The 16,570-nt window shown below is 36.4% G+C and overlaps 1 protein-coding gene across 2 annotated transcripts in view; it reads right to left on the bottom strand.

The window, feature by feature from the left end:
- The window catches only part of LOC106870502 (kinetochore protein Spc25), a 64,750-nt gene that overhangs the window by 13,062 nt on the left and 35,118 nt on the right, over positions 1-16,570 (bottom strand). For both annotated transcript variants that reach the window (XM_014916617.3, XM_014916626.3), the window contains exons 3-4: positions 9,365-9,577; positions 6,147-6,251 (exon numbers count right to left, since the gene is read on the bottom strand). In XM_014916617.3, coding sequence (XP_014772103.2) covers positions 6,147-6,251; positions 9,365-9,577 — 318 coding nt within the window. The remainder of the gene's footprint in view (positions 1-6,146; positions 6,252-9,364; positions 9,578-16,570) is intronic.

The raw sequence follows: 16,570 nt of genomic DNA, 5'->3' as shown, positions 1-16,570 counted from the left end.
CAAAAACAAAAACACAACTGCTCAAACTTGAAGAATTATTACTTTATGAATTAAATATATATATAAAAAAAAGTAAAATAAAACCATATTTTGCCAGTGAAATTATTTTAAGATTTCAATCTAAAATCTCTGAAGCAAATATTGAGTTCTAGAAGATGATCAGAAAACATCTTTGAGACATCAGCTTTAATACCACCACTACTTATAAAATATCAGCGCTACTTAGCTGAAACTAGATTACATAGGCTTGAAACCCATGTTTTAAACCATTCACAAATCATTCAACCAAGTCTAATGGACCTTCAGCTTTTTTGCCTAAAGACAAATTTGCAATTTATGGCAGAAATATTTGCTATCTTATTTACAGAGATTTTTTTTTTGTTTTTTTTTTTTGTTTTTTGCTTTCTTTCCTTCATCTTTTTGATATTACATTTAATAGAATACAAAACAATACGATACAATACAATCCCCCAAAAATGAAAAAAAAAAAAAAATGAAATCACCTTGCTGCTTCTTATCATTAGTTTCTTTTAAAATACGAAAAAGACTTTGTGGCAAAGTAATAAAAGATTCACATTACAACAAAGTGCTTTTCTAATTGTGACAAGAACAATGTCTGTTCATCTTGGCAAATGTGAGTTAATTCATTGGTTATTTATAAATGTATTTTTCCCATTTCATTAATTTTTATTATACTTTATAATCATCATCATCATCATCATTTAAATTATTCTCATTATTATTATTATTATCATTATTCCTTAAACTATTGTTATTATTATTTAAATTAATTCCCCCATCCTAATTTCAAACCCGGGATATTTACTGAATGAAATCTCAACAGCCACTTCACTCTCCACTAACAATCGATAGAGGTGGTCTTTCTATTTTGCCATAAGAATTTGCCCACTGCCCCCACTACCATCTTCCCATCACAACACCATAGCAACAGCAGGCATATTCAGAAATATACACATGGAATGCAAAACACTTTTCAAACCAAAAATGGAATAAAAATCAAGCCTTACTTTATTAATATTTTTTCATTATTTTCGTTAATATCTCATTATCTGTTTCACACTTCTTTTTCTTTTTTTTTTTTGTGTTGTTGTTGTTGTCAGCCAAATATTAGTTGATTTTAAACGTTTTAAAATCCTATTTCTATATTTATATACTTTATTCTTATTTCATTTTTTTATTAATACTTTCTATAATTGAAAGGAAGCCATGAGGAGATTGAACTCCTGGTGATGTGGCTGATAATTTCTAGATGGATAACTTGGAGAGGAATCAGGGGGGAATCACTAAAATGATTTCTGGTTGCTTGGTCCAAACCCACAAGAGCAAGCACAGGGGGTTACCACTAATAGTAAACAAGATAATGGATTAACCCCAAATTATAATACAACTTGACATTCTAACTGTTTAGTATTTAAACTCATATCCAGCCCAAATATGTTACCTGTTTTGCATTATATTTGACAGAATTATCTGAATACTAAAGGGTTAAAACTATGGACTCTACCTCCTTATGAAACAAGTTCATTGAAAGTTAAATATTATTGTTGTTGATATTTAGCTCCAACTGAGCAGTTCAGTAATCAAATGACCAAAAGGCAATTCAACTGTGACCATCCCACCATGCTATTCATATTTTAATAGCTGTTCCTATACCCTTTTCCTCATATCTATTTCTCACTCTTTTATTCATTCCAGCAAGTATCATCATCATCATCATCATTTTAATGCCCACACAAGTCAGACAGATTTTGTCAACACAGATTTCCTTCAACTGAATGCTCTTCATATCACCAACCCTCATTGTTTCCAAGGGGATTCTTCCTAAAAGGATTAGAAAGAAATGACTTCACAGTCATGGTCACACTCATAGCTACACAACGTCAAGACAACACACACACACACACACACACCAAACCTTCTCATAAGACTGGTCAACTTAGACCTACAAAAAAACATTTGCCAAGGCACCATACAGTGGGACTGAACCTGAAACCAGATGGTTCGGTAATGGACTTTTTAATTGCAGTCATACCTTACACCTCAAGAGGAGTCCATAAAGTTAGAAAATTCTACAGATTGTGACAAAAACACCTCTCATCCATGAGTCATGTTATTGTTCAGGCAATGTTGCCACTCCTGTTACATTAAAGATTAAATCCACCCAGGAACAAATGGAAATTTACCATATGGTGCAGGCATGGCTGTGTGGTGAGAAGCTTGCTTCCCAAACACATGGCTCTGGGTTCAGTCTCACTGCATGGCACCTTGGGCAAGTGTCTTCTGCTATAGCCTCAGGCTGACCAAAGCCTTGAGTGGATTTGTTACATGGAAACTGAGAGAAGCCTGTTATATATATGTGCATGTATGTATGTTTGTCTTTGTGCCTGTGTTTGTACCCCATCACTGCTTGACAACCAGTGTTGGTGTATTTAAGTCCCCCATAACTTAGTGGTTCGGCAAAAGAGAATGATAGAATAGGTACTAGGCTGAAAAAAATAAGTCTTGGGGGTTGATTTGTTTGACAAAAAACCCTTCAAGTAAAAGAATGCAAAGAGGCAAAACTGTTAGTTTAGAAAGCTTGCCCTGCAAACAATGTGGTTTCATATTCATGCATCTTGGGCAAATTTTTTCTACTATGACCCCCAGATCATAGAGACCAATAGAATAAGTACCAGACTTTAAGTACTGAAGTCAATTTGTTCAACTAAACCCTTCAAGGCAATGCCCCAGTATGGCCAGAAAACAGTGACTAAAACAAATAAAAGGAAACCTAAAGAGGCAGTGATATGCCATATCAGATATCATAGTCCACTCTGCTGGATGGTTGCTGTTAGGAAGGGTATTCAGCCATAAAAACAGTACCAAAACAGACTCTGAAACCTAGCGTAGTCTCCTGCTTCGCCAGCTCCTGTCAAACTGTCCAACCCATGCCAGCATGGAAGGTAGACATTAAACAATGATGATGATGATATCATAGGCGCAGGAGTGGCTGTGTGGTAAGTAGCTTGCTTACCAACCACATGGTTCTGGGTTCAGTCCCACTGCGTGGTACCTTGGGCAAGTGTCTTCTACTATAGCCTCAGGCCGACCAAAGCCTTGTGAGTGGATTTGGTAGAAGGAAACTGAAAGAAGCCTGTCGTATATATGTGTGTGTGTGTGTGTGTGTTTGTCCCCCCAGCATCGCTTGACAACCGATGGTGGTGTGTCTACGTCCCCATAACTTAGCAGTTCAGCAAAAGAGACTGATAGAATAAGTACTAAGCTTCCAAAGAATAAGTCCTGGAATCGATTTGCTCGACTAAAGGCGGTGCTACAGCATGGCCGCAGTCAAATGACTGAAACAAGTTAAAGAGTTATAACAGAGAATCATAGAAGACGTCAGCAATTGGGGAATGAAGAATCTGACTTTCTGGGGGTCTTTGCGTTTTGTCTGAGAGAATGCAATATTGTAATTTGGTTGCAGGCAGGTAAATGATGAAGGAGTCAAAACTGAAGAAGTGACACACATGCATGATGTGTGTGTGTGTGTGTGTGTGTGTGTGTGTGTGTGTGTGTGTGTGTGTGTGTGTGTGTGTGTGTGTGTGTGTGTGTGTGTGTGTGTGAGGTGGGAAGGCGCAGGTAATGCGCGAGGCATAAATAAGCAATACACAAGCATTCGCAAGCTCAGATGCACACACATTTATATGGAATGCCTTTGATTACAGGTCAACTTGATCAAATTTGACCTACTGCTAAACAACAGCAGCAGCAATAGCAACAACAACAACAACAACAACAACTACTACTACTACTACTACTACAGTAATAGAACATGGTAGATGAAAAGAAAACAATAACTCCCATTGGTTAAAAACAGAGAAATATTACTGAAACCTGCCAATACAAGTCTTCTTGCTGCCAAAACCATTACAACAAAACAAATAAAAATGCCTTGAATTAAAAATATATCTTTCTGATTGAAAAGTTATTTTAAACAAAAATACTAAACCTATAAAAAAAAAAACAATCATATCCATAAAAAGCTTTTGAGTTTTGGGCAAGTAATGGAATAGAACACCGAAGTAGCTGTCGCCATAGACATTACTGAATGTTCCCTTTCCAATGCTGATATGGGTCAGAAGGAATTTGCTGAGACAGATTTTCTATAGCTCAATGGCTTTTCTGTCACTGCTCCTCACCTGTTTCTAAGCAGCATAACTTCTTCATGGTAGACTGGAAATGGGTGAAGGCACGTGGCTTAGTGGTTAGGGTATTTGGTTCATGATCACAAGGTCAGGAGTTCAATTCTCAGCAACGCATTGTGTCCTTGAGCAAGACACTTTATTTCATGTTGCTCTTGTCCACTCAGCTGGATCTCCCTGATTCTTACATTAAGAGTACACGTTAGTGGACTGCTCAGTCACTTACCTGTTAATTTCACAAGCAGGCTGCTCTGTTCATTGGACCAACTGGAACCCATGTTGTTGTAACCAATGGAGTGTTAGAGGAAAGAAGACTGGAAATGGACAATGTTGTGCATGCGCACACATGCATATATATGACGAAATAGGTTCCAAAGAGGCTGGTGTTGGTCCATATTGACAAGACTTTTGTAGTGAAATTAATAAAAAAGTGCTACCATGAGCAGTGGAAGTTACCATGAAGTTACCATGAGCAGTGGAAAATCTAACATTTCAGGAAGAGTCCTTCTTCAGGGAAAAGTTAAAAGGTAAGAAATAAATGAGACAGAGTCAACTTCTCCAAGAAGGAGGACACTGTCTGAAGCATTGTACTCTTTCAGTATATAGAAATATAGAAATTTTATTCACTGACACCATTTTTGAATTTGGCGCTAGCTTTTCAACAGTTACCAAGCACAATGAATCAAGCAAAGTTTTTAACCCTAGGTATATAGTGAGACCTGGTGATGAGAATTAAGGGAAGTAAACTCTCAAAATTTGATATCATTTGATCCTGAGATATCTATTTCCTCATTCTACAGCTTTCTGCCAAGATGCTAAGTTAATTTCTTTGCTCGTAGCCCAATTTCTGTTGTGCTTGTTATTTTTCCAGTGATTGGTGGTTTTCTTAGAGGATTTTCTGATTTTGATTTTCCCTACAATGCCGGCACCGCATGTGCCGTATTATAATTATAAATTAATTAGAAAATTTTGGCTTTGCCAGTTATCGGTTTCTGCTTGTTGGCCACCTGTATTATTATAGTTATTATTCATTTTACTAATGAAAATAATCAATAATATATACATAAACATATTTGAATATTTATTCATTTAGTATATATATATAGACACACTCACATACAAGTGAGGACATGAATACAAAACAAGGTGGAAAAAATATTACTCAACTACTGAAGGTAGAGTAATATGTTTTCTATTAAATCCAAAAGAATCTCCACAAACTGTTACTCAGAGTTTCACATTATTGTTTGTTGGAGAGTTGTAATGATACTCTGAAAGAAAAGCATGTGTGTGTGTGTGTGTGTGTGTGTGTGTGTGTGTGTGCGCGCGCGCGCGCGCGTGTGTATATATATATATATATATATATATATATATATATATATATATATATATATATATATATATATATACACACACACACACACACATACATACATACATATACAATATATACATATATACAATAAGTTTCTTTCAGTTTCCAGCCACTAAATTCACTTACAAGGCTTTGGTTGGCTACTATCTAGAAGACACTTGCCCAAAGTTGCATGCAGTGAAACTGAACCTGAGACCACATAGTTGGGAAGCAAACTCCTTAACCACACAGCTAAGCTCACATTTATGGCATAAACAAACACACACATACAAGATTTCCAATTGTTTATTTTATTTTTATATTGCAAGGAGGGAGGGCATAAGAACAACTATATATGGAAAGGCTTAGTAAAAACAAAGGTAAAAGTGAAAAAAATAAAATGCAGGTGAGAGAGGGATAAGTGGGAGTGTGAAAAAAAATCACTATCATATGAGAATTCCAATTAATTTGTCTGTAAGAAAATAAGAGAAAGTCTGCCAAAATGACTGGAACCAAAAGACAGAGACAAAACACATTGCAGGTAGAGCAAAATAAAATTCACACAAAAATAAAAACAATAATTAGCTTACTTGGCGTCTTCTTGAAACGCAAACCCAATCTCTCAATGAAATAATTCTTGGCTTTTTCATATTCTTTCATTTTTTTACTGACGCTATTATCTTGTTTGGATATCACTAAAACAGAAGAGAACAGTCAAATAAATGAACAATAATATTTTATATTTTACATTTATTTATATCTTTGCTCACAAATTTACTTCATATATGTTATTAGATTAGTATAACAGTGCTGTCAAAGTGACAACCATTTCAATCAGATTCTTTTAGCGATTATTCCTTGTAGTTGGTTACACAATTTCTATTGTTCCTTAGTCTTCCAGGAGATTTCAAACTACTTAATCTGAACTTTCTTTTCCATTTCCATCATAGTAACGGATAATGTCAATGTGATGGTATAAGAAGGAAAACAAGATACAAATAATTTTTATTCGTTATTTGTATCTCATTTGCAAAAAAGAAAAAAAAAAGTTTAGATTGAGTTTCTTGAAACAATCTCTTGTTTAACCTTGATGAAAGAATTATCGCCTGGAGAAAAGCGAAGGCCTGCTTTAGGCAAAGGGGTTGATGGGCTTTGACCTTTTCACTACATTTCTGAGAAAATAGTTTGTTATTTTTTTAATTAATTTGGAAAATAATGAAGAAGATAGGAAATTAAATTGTCATTAGTAAGCTGGTGTTTGGAACATAAATTAGCATGAAATCTTAAATGGGAAGTTCTAATTTTTATCTTCCATCTGTTTTCAGTCATTGGACTGTGGCCATGCTGGAGCACTGCTTTGAAGTGTCTAATTGAACAAATCACTCACAGGACTTACTTTTTAAGTCTGATGCTTATTCTATCGGTCCCTTTTACTGCACTGCTAAGTTATGGTGACATAAATAAACAAACACTGGTAAGATTAAATACATAAAAAAAAAAATGCAGGGAATATGCAGCATAAAAATAGGAAATGGAACAGTTTATGGTATAACCCAGTATTTCATCTAATAGTAAAAACTAATGTAGCTAGAGAATTTCTTAATTTAATAGATCACAATTTTCTGGCAGGGAACAGGTATAGAAAAATATTGAAGAATAGAAACTGTGAGTTAAGGTTAGTTATTCAGCTTGCATAGATTCTGGGTGTTCAGGTTAGAATATCATGAAACTGAACAGAAGAAAGATGCAAACAGCTAGCCAACAAAGACCATGCAACTGTAGAATTCAAAGAGAACAGTCCAGTAGACAGTAACTGTCTGGCGAAGCTGATAGTAAACAGTAGTGATGAACCTAAAAACATATTGGGACAATGGAACTTGCATTCAAAAATTGCTATTACGAGAATTAACATTCACTTGTCAGCCCTGACAGAAAATGTGCTACTGCTTTGATGAAGTTTATATGGTGCCTGGATGAGACAAGTTCTCATGAATTCAAAATTATCTGGTCTAGATAATGTACAACCATACAGGATTGGGTGCTTCAAATCAAAGATGTGGTGTGATCTTTGAGTGAAAAACTGAGAATTTTGAGTCAAGACACCAACAGTTCAAACAAAAGAACTGAACAGTTAATGCCTTGTACACATGTAGCCAAGTATCTTTTATACAAATACAAGCCACCCTGAATTTTTTTCTGGTTCAGAAAAAAAAAACATATTTAGTCTATGGTAAAAGATATATGCCATAACTGCCTGACTGGCTTTCATGCCGGTGGCACGTAAAAACACCCACTACACTCTCGGAGTGGTTGGCGTTAGGAAGGGCATCCAGCAGTAGAAACTCTGCCAAATCAGATTGGAGCCTGGTGTAGCCATCTGGTTCACCAGTCCTCAGTCAAAACGTCCAACCCATGCTAGCATGGAAAGTGGACATTAAATGATGATGATGATGATATATATATATACAAAGCGGATGTACATGAAGTATGATCATTGCTAGAAATAGCAGCTGGTAAGCTATCAGCACTACGTAGAGCTTCACTGAATGTTTACAGGTAGAGATCTTTGCAGACGGTGAACAGGGGAAAATTCTGTCTTACCTCTACAGAGACTGTTAGTGGAATGAAGGATAATTCAATACCGTAGTTTCAAACTATTCGGATCACGTGCATGAGCTCGAATCCGATTGGTTATTTCCTGTTGAATCTACCATTGATGACCAATTTTTAAAATATCCACTACATCTCTGCCTGTTTACTTGGCTGAAAGCCCCAACCAAAATCAGAACCAAGATCAGTGAAAAGATATGAAAGAAATATATTATTAAAAATGATATTACTATCCAGCAAGAATAAAGCACCACAAAAGGTAGAATTATAAATATAAATATACAAAGAGGATGTACACGAAGTATGATCATTGCTGGAAATAGCAGCTGGTAAGACAGAATTCTCCTATATTTACTGCCCGCAAACATCTCTGCCTGTAAACATTCAGTGAAACTCTACATAATGCCAATAGTTTATCAGCTGCTATTTCTAGCAATAAAGAGTGGATCGATGTCAATGCTGCTTGATTGGGTTTCCCATGCCAGTGGCAAGTAAAAAGCACCATCCAAATAGGGTTGATGCCAGTGTCCCCCAACTGGCTCCTGTGTCAGTGGCAGATAAAAAGCACCATCTGAATGTGGTCAATGCCAGTGCCACCTGACTGGCTCCTGTGCTGGTGGCACGTAGAAAGCACCCACTACACTCTCGGAGTGGTTGGGAAGAGCAACCAGCTGTAGAAACCTTGCCAGATCAGATTGGAGCCTGGTGCAGCCTACTGGCTTGCCAGTTCTCAGTTAAACCATCCAACCCATGCCAGCATGGAAAATGGACGCTAAATGATGATCATCATACTTCATGTACATCCTCTTTGTATATTCATATTCATAATTCTACCTTCTATGGTGCTTTATTCTTGCTGGATAGTAATATCATTTTTAATAATATTTATATTTCTTGTGGTATATACTCGGTCTATGGTCTAGCCATGGAGGAGTGCAAGTTATGGAGAGAAAAACCTCATAGTAAGGAACACACGGTCTGTTAGAAAGTATAGCCAAATCTTCCCTCAGATCACCCTTTATTCGTCTTAAAAAAAGGGAAAATATATTGAGTATCATAGTCCTCGTTATACACTGCATTACAGGACAAAAGAAAACAAGAAAATAGACAGGATGGTCATAGCAGGAATGCCTTCAAACAGAGGTCTGTTCTACCAGAACCAACTTGGAACAAAGCAGGAAATAGCCAATCTACTTACAATCCTTCTCTTGATGTATTTTCTCCATCATTAACATCAAGTCTTTTTCCATTTGTTCCTTCTTGTAGACAAGGTCATTGGCTTCGGAGTTTACTTCACGGTAAACAGCCTTCAGTTCTTGCAATTTAGAATTACGTTCCTCAAGGACACGGCACTTTTTCTGAGATTCTTCCTGCTTCTTCTCCAAATGTAGACTCAACTCTTGGCATTTTTCTGAAAAACACAAATATATAAATAAACAAACAAATGGTTAACACCCAACAAAAAAAATAAGCAAAGTAAAAGTATAAGCTATCTGCACAACACCTTGTGCAAGTGTAATTGATTGACAGAAAGTGTGTAGAGGCCTGCAGTATATAAATATATATGTAGGGTACTGCCGAAGGATTTATGACTGACAAACTGTAGACAGGAACTTCGCTGTGGGCTAGTTAGGGAGTTGGTCTGCAGCAAAGTGAACTTCCGGTTAAGCAGGCTTTCCACTAAGTAGGAGTTGACTGGTAACTGTCGCCTTCATATTTTTTAACTAAATAAATCTTTTGTTAACACAATCTGGGCCCCTGTTATTTTTTTTGTGTATAGCTTAACTAAAGCTATAACTGATGACCCCACAGAAGAACAACAGCTTTTGCTATTGAAGCAAACAGAAAATCAAAGAAACATGGCAAGTGATCACCCAACAGCACTGAAGCTATCACATTTCTGGCTGAAGAAGGCTGAGCTATGGTTCAAGCAGGTGGAAGCACAATCTAACATACACAAAATAACTTCAAACATGAAGAAATATTCGTACATTGTAGCAGCACTAGATGAGGACACAGAAACAAGGGTGGTGAACATTTTAACCCAACCCCCAGCAACGCACAAATACATCACGTTATAAGACAGGCTGGTGGATACATTCCGACGGAGCAACCAGGAAATTGGCATTATTTCCCCCCAGTGAGTCACCTTCCTTTTTGTTTAGGGAAATATTCCTCTGCAAGTTACCACCCCAAATCCAGGCACTCATAACTCAGACTGAGATCAAGGATGTGCAGCAGTTAGCAAAAGCAGCTGACAAACATTTTTTATCCAGTGATGCTATGGTCAACGCCATAGGGTCGGCCCCGATATAGTAGAGTTAAGCAAGACGACCTGTGCTTCACCCAAACAAAGTTTGGGAAAAAGGCTACAATGTAGCTTTAGGACTGCTTGGCCATCAGCCCTAGGAAACTCATGAGAGAACTATAGACAGGAATTTTGCTGCAGTCTAGCTAGGGAGCAACTTGCAAAGATTCCACAATGCTATAGAAAGTATCAATCTTGACCCAAACAATCCATGGGAAGATTTCAAAACAAAAGTATTTCAGGCTGCAAGTTTGTCAGTGGAATTTAAATCATGTAAGTCCAGTGACTGGTTCTCAGATAGATCAGCAGAAATTCATGATCTACTTTTAGAAAAACAAAACTTAGGCAATACACTACTTTCTCAGTCCTTGAACCCCAACTCAAATGAAGTTTACAGAAAGCTGAAAAGGAAAGTGCAGACTGCTCTAACGAAAATTAAACAGGAATGGTGGAACGATAGAGCAAAAGGGGCACAAGAAGCAGCTGACAGAAATGATGCCAAGGGTTTGTACTCTTACATTAAGGAGATATAAGGCCCAAAATCTTCTTCAATAGCTCCAGTGAGAACAGCAAATGGACATTTTCTTCTGACTGACACCACTCCTATTCATAAGCGTTGGGTAAAACATTTTTCCGCACTTCTGAATAGACCATCATCCGTTGACATGACGACAGAAAAAATTCAACACCTTCCAGTTATAGAAGAGATGGCATTGGAACCAACTCTAAATGACATTTATTTGGCTGTGATTAAGCCGGTTGACTGGTCCAGTGCTCGTGGCACGTAAAATGCACGATTTGAGCATGGTCGATGCCAGTACCAGATGACTTGTCTCGTTCTGGTGGCACGTAAAAGGCATCATTTGAACATGGCTCCCATGTCTGTAGAACGTAAAGAGCAACATTCAAGTGTGGCCAATGCCAATACCGCCTGACTGGACCTTGTGCCGGTGGCACACAAAAAAACCCCACTATGCTCTCAAAGTGATGGCGTTAGGAAGGGTATCCAGCTGTAGAAACGCTGCCAGAACGGATTGGAGCCTGGTGAAACCTTCTGGCTTGCCAACCCTCAGTTAAACCGTCCAACCCATGCCAGCATGGAAAGCGGACATTAAACAATAATGATAATGATGATATACATATATACACACACACACACATATATATATAAATATATATATATGGACATATACACATATATATCTGTATACACACACATATATATATATATATACACACACACACATATACATATATTATATATACAAACATATATATATATACATATATATGTATGAATATATACACAAACATATACAAATATGTATATGCAAACATATATAAGATTACTGAATCTTTTGATACCCCATAGGTGAAAATCGGCAACTTAGTTTTCGAATGCACAAGATACACACGCATGCACACACACACAAACACACACAAACTCTCTTTTATATATATGGAAGATGTCCCTGTGCCGTTCTCTCTGTCTGTCACTCACATTCCCTGTGTTTCTCTCTCTTCCTGTCTCTACCCCTTTCCTGATATCAGCCACCCTCGTTATGCCACATTTCCCTGAACTTTTGCACCCCATTCATTTTATCATGTAATAACCCAACCCACCACAGTTGGTCCATTATCAAATTTTATTGAAATCCAATTAGCCAATAATTGAACTGGATGTTAGTTCAACATGTATACAAAATTTGGTGAAGATTGGTTCCTTGGTTTGAGCAGCAAGATGGCAACAGACAGACAGATAGAAATTGCCAATTGTACATAAGATATACGCACAACAGAAACATGTATTATATAGAGAAATTTAGAATAATTTGCACTGCCAAAATACACAACTACTCATCACAATTACACCTCAAGGCTGGTGGAATTGAGCTTACAGAACAATCACACAATAATGAGAAAATGCAATATATATATTTATATACATATATATGGATAATTAAACTAAAAATACATAAATTTGATACATTGTCCAAATATTCAATGACTCCACTCGCAGTGCATTTGAACTTACCACCCATGATGATCCAATGCAATATCTCCAATGCAATATCATGCGGATACAAGCCTTTGCTATATTCACAGCATCCTTTTACTTATATGTGAAGCAGTATTGTGGAAAGGAAGACACAATAGATGCCTCACAAGTATTTCATTTGCTTGTGGTTCTTAATTGATTCTGTGTGTGTGTGTGTGTGTGTGTGTGTAACAAGCAAAGTAGATAGTTAGAAAATCTCTGTAAGAGATGAAAGTAGTAACTATACTGAGAAGTAATGTTTATCACAACTTCAATACGGCTGTTCTGTAGGAACCGATGTTATTTCCGCTTTTAACTCCAGGAGGAGCCCCCACCAACTGGTTGTTGATGCAATCAACAACCAGCAGAAGGAGACTCCTCCTGGGGTGAAAAAAAAAACGGTAGTAATGTCAGTTCCTATGGAATAGTCATATCGAAGTTGCCATAAACATTACTTATAGACGTTTATATATATATATATATATATATATATATATATATATATATATACACACACACAAACATACATAAATCACATACATTTTATTTATATATATATATATATATATATGTGCATAGATACACACATATATACATACATATATCTATATATGCATACATACACACATATATACATACACACATATATACATGCATACATATATACATACATATATCTATATATGCATACATACACACATATACATGTATACATATATCTATATATGCACACACACATATACATACAAACACATATGCATACATACACACACATATATATACATACATATGTGCACACATACATACACACACATATACACATACATAAAGCCAGTATGCTTCGCTGAATGTGCAATGTCTGTGTGCATGTTAGACAGTGTAAGCATCTTGAGAGAAAAGTTAGGCAGAAGAGGCATCAAATGTGGTTTGCAAGAGAGACAATTGCGCAGATATGGTCATGTGATGTGCATGGATGAGGACAGCTGTGTAAAGAAGTGCTATCTCTAATTGTTGAGGGAACCTGTGGTAGAGGTAGACCCAGGAAGACGTGGGACGAAGTGATGAAGCATAATCTTCAAACTTTGAGCCTCACAGAGGCAATAGCTGGTGACTGAAACCTTTTGCGATGTGCTGTGCTTGAGAGGACCTGTCAAGCCAAGTGCACCGATGCTGGTGGCACGTAAAGAACATCTTTTGAATGTTGAGCCTCACAAAGGCAAAGTGGATGAGTTCCTTTTGAGCGTTGGGCCTCACGGAGGAAATGACCAAACCTTTCGGCAATATGTTGTGCTTGAGAAAAAGACCCATCAAACAGAGCAAAATCACAGTCATGGCAGATACCGTTGTCATGCAAATTGGCACCCATGCAGGTGGCATGTAAACACAAGCCAGTGTAACGCAAATGGCACCCATGCTGGTGGCATGTAAAAGCACCCATTACACTCTTGGAGTGGTTGTCATTAGGAAGGGCATCCAGCCATTGAAAACCATGCCAAATCAGACTGGAGTCTGGTGCAGACTTCCAGTGTGCCAGCCCAGTCAAACTGTCAACCCATGCCAGCATGGGCAACAGACGTTAAATGATGATGAAGAAATATATATAAATATATGTATATGTGGGCACCGTTAATCGAAAAGTTAACTCCGTTAATTGTTAATCTTTTAACCAAAAATTTAACTTCATTGATCGTTAATTCTTTGAAAATGTAACGGAAGTTAACGTTAACTCTGATTGAAGAAAGGCATAACTGCAGTTTAATTCACCACCGGCTTTGTTGCCTCATAACTTCCAGAAAAATGGATACTTTTTAATGGAACTTTCACCAAATAATAATAATTATATCCTGTAAATTGAGTGTATGTACAGGTTTGTTGGAAAAAAAATTTTCTGAGGATTGTGGAGAGGAGTTTTGGAAAATTCACAGGACCCGACATGTCCTCCTCATAACTTTCCCGAAAACAGGTATTTTTTAATGCAATTTTATACAAATACCTTTCAAATGGTGTAAATTATGATTACAAAGAAATCTATAGACAAAATCTTTGGAACGGGGTGGGGAGAGGAGTTTCTGGAAAACAGAGTTTTAGATCAGATGGCCCACATAAGTTGGAATTTCTTCGTTTTGACGTGGATTCTTCCAATGTTTTCACCAAAGTCTTCAGAATGATGGGAGGCATCTTTTTATGAAAAGATAGAAAAGAATTTTGAAAATTTTTTTCACTCCCGCCACCCTCTCACCAATACAGTCTGAAACGATTTTGGCCATTTTTTAAATTTACTATGCACTTAAAACCTGTAAGAGAAACATTTTCAGTTTAAGGAGAAAAAAATTGTTAATAATCTCAAAAGAAAATGTGTGATTTAAGGGAGATCTGGCTGTTGTTTCTACCACATCTGAAAACCTACCTCCTTGTTTCTTTCTCACTCACACATCTATTGATATTTTTCAATATTTTTCTCACCATAAACAACTTTTATGGAATGATGATGTTAAAGTAACACACTTTTAGTCCAACCCGAGCAAGGTCATGTTATGCGTGTGTATATGTAAGGAAAAAGAACATCTTTAGTGTTCATATTAATCTGTCAAATGTAATGCTTATTTGTTCACATTATTTTGAATTATTCAGGTTCAATAGGAGTATCCACAATATTTGTTTGAAATTTTGTCAGTGGGTGCTTTATATACCACTGGTTTACAGTTATGTGATTTTAACTGATCTTGCTGAGTAAATTTGACTTTTATGGGCAGGTAAATTTAATTAACAGGTGTAAAGGCAATAACATTATGGATAAACACTAAAATTGAAATTCTTAATGCGTCTCACCTGTTTGATTTGTTACTAAAATTATCTCAGATGGCAACCAACAAAAATCTAGCCATTTTTCAAGATGTGGTACATTAATTTGAATTAATTAAAATACAGGTATAATGGGAACAAGATTTTACTCTTTCGGTAAATATTTCATACCTTGGTGTGGAATAATTTTTTTCAGTTTTTTCAAGTGCATTCAACATATCTGACCTTCAAACCCACCACAAGCCACTTTTTTCCGGAAAAGAAGGGTGGGAGGGGTGGTGGGGACCTCGAAGTTTCCGAACAAGGGAGTTTTGTTTTACAGGTCTTCTTTTTTTTTTCCAGTTTATTTTGTATGCTTTCAAAGAAATTGACATCGAAATCCCGTGTAAACAGCTACTTTTTCCAGAAAAAGGAAAGATTTGGCTGCTATTTCTAGCATGCTCTGCTACCACATAACAGCTATTTGCATTCACACTGAAATATTTACCAACTTTTACCCTTCCATTTATTTTTTGAACTTTGTGGCAGTTAATATTTTCTCTGTTGACATCCATCTCAGCGAGGTCACGGATCAATTGGAAACACATCAATCACTGTTCCCTCTTGACAGGACAAAGAAATTTCCTGCTGTCTTGGCAAGAAACAAGCAGGTGAATTTGGTTTCAAATGCAGGCAGGGCCAAACATGGCCCTACAAGTTATTTATAATAATGTGGTATTATATCAGGGTTGAAAGAAAAACACATACAATATTAAATATGCTAAGACAATCTGAAAACAATGGAAATTTTTAAATGTTTACCGAAAATTTTGGATTAACAGACTTGAGTTAACGGGAGCTAAATGAAATGGAAGTTAATTAGTTTGATAATGACTTTCAAAGTTAACTTAAAAGTTAAATCATTAATGGAAATGTTAACTTCATTAATTAATAATTAACGGATTAACAGACTTACGGCCAGCTCTGTATATATGCATACACACACATATATATATACATAAATATATATATGCATGCATATATATATATTAAAAATCGAAGCCACATAACTGAAATGCACAGCACATGAAGCATGTACATACCCACTTTCCAGATGTTTCTTATAAAAATGAAAAATTTATATCGAAACCTGATTTATTATTTGCATGTTTGTTGCGCAATATCTTTGAATATATGTTGAGTTGTAATATAATTATGATGTATGGGCAACACATTTATGCATATAGTGCATGTCTTGTATTTATGCCGTCAATATC

This window comes from Octopus bimaculoides, chromosome 18 (genome assembly GCF_046866305.1).
Source record: "Octopus bimaculoides isolate indiv1 chromosome 18, ASM4686630v1, whole genome shotgun sequence".
In the NCBI taxonomy this organism is placed as follows: Eukaryota; Metazoa; Mollusca; class Cephalopoda; order Octopoda; family Octopodidae; genus Octopus; species Octopus bimaculoides.
The sequence above is the reverse complement of the archived record's forward strand: the minus strand, read 5'-3'. Positions and strand labels throughout refer to the sequence as shown.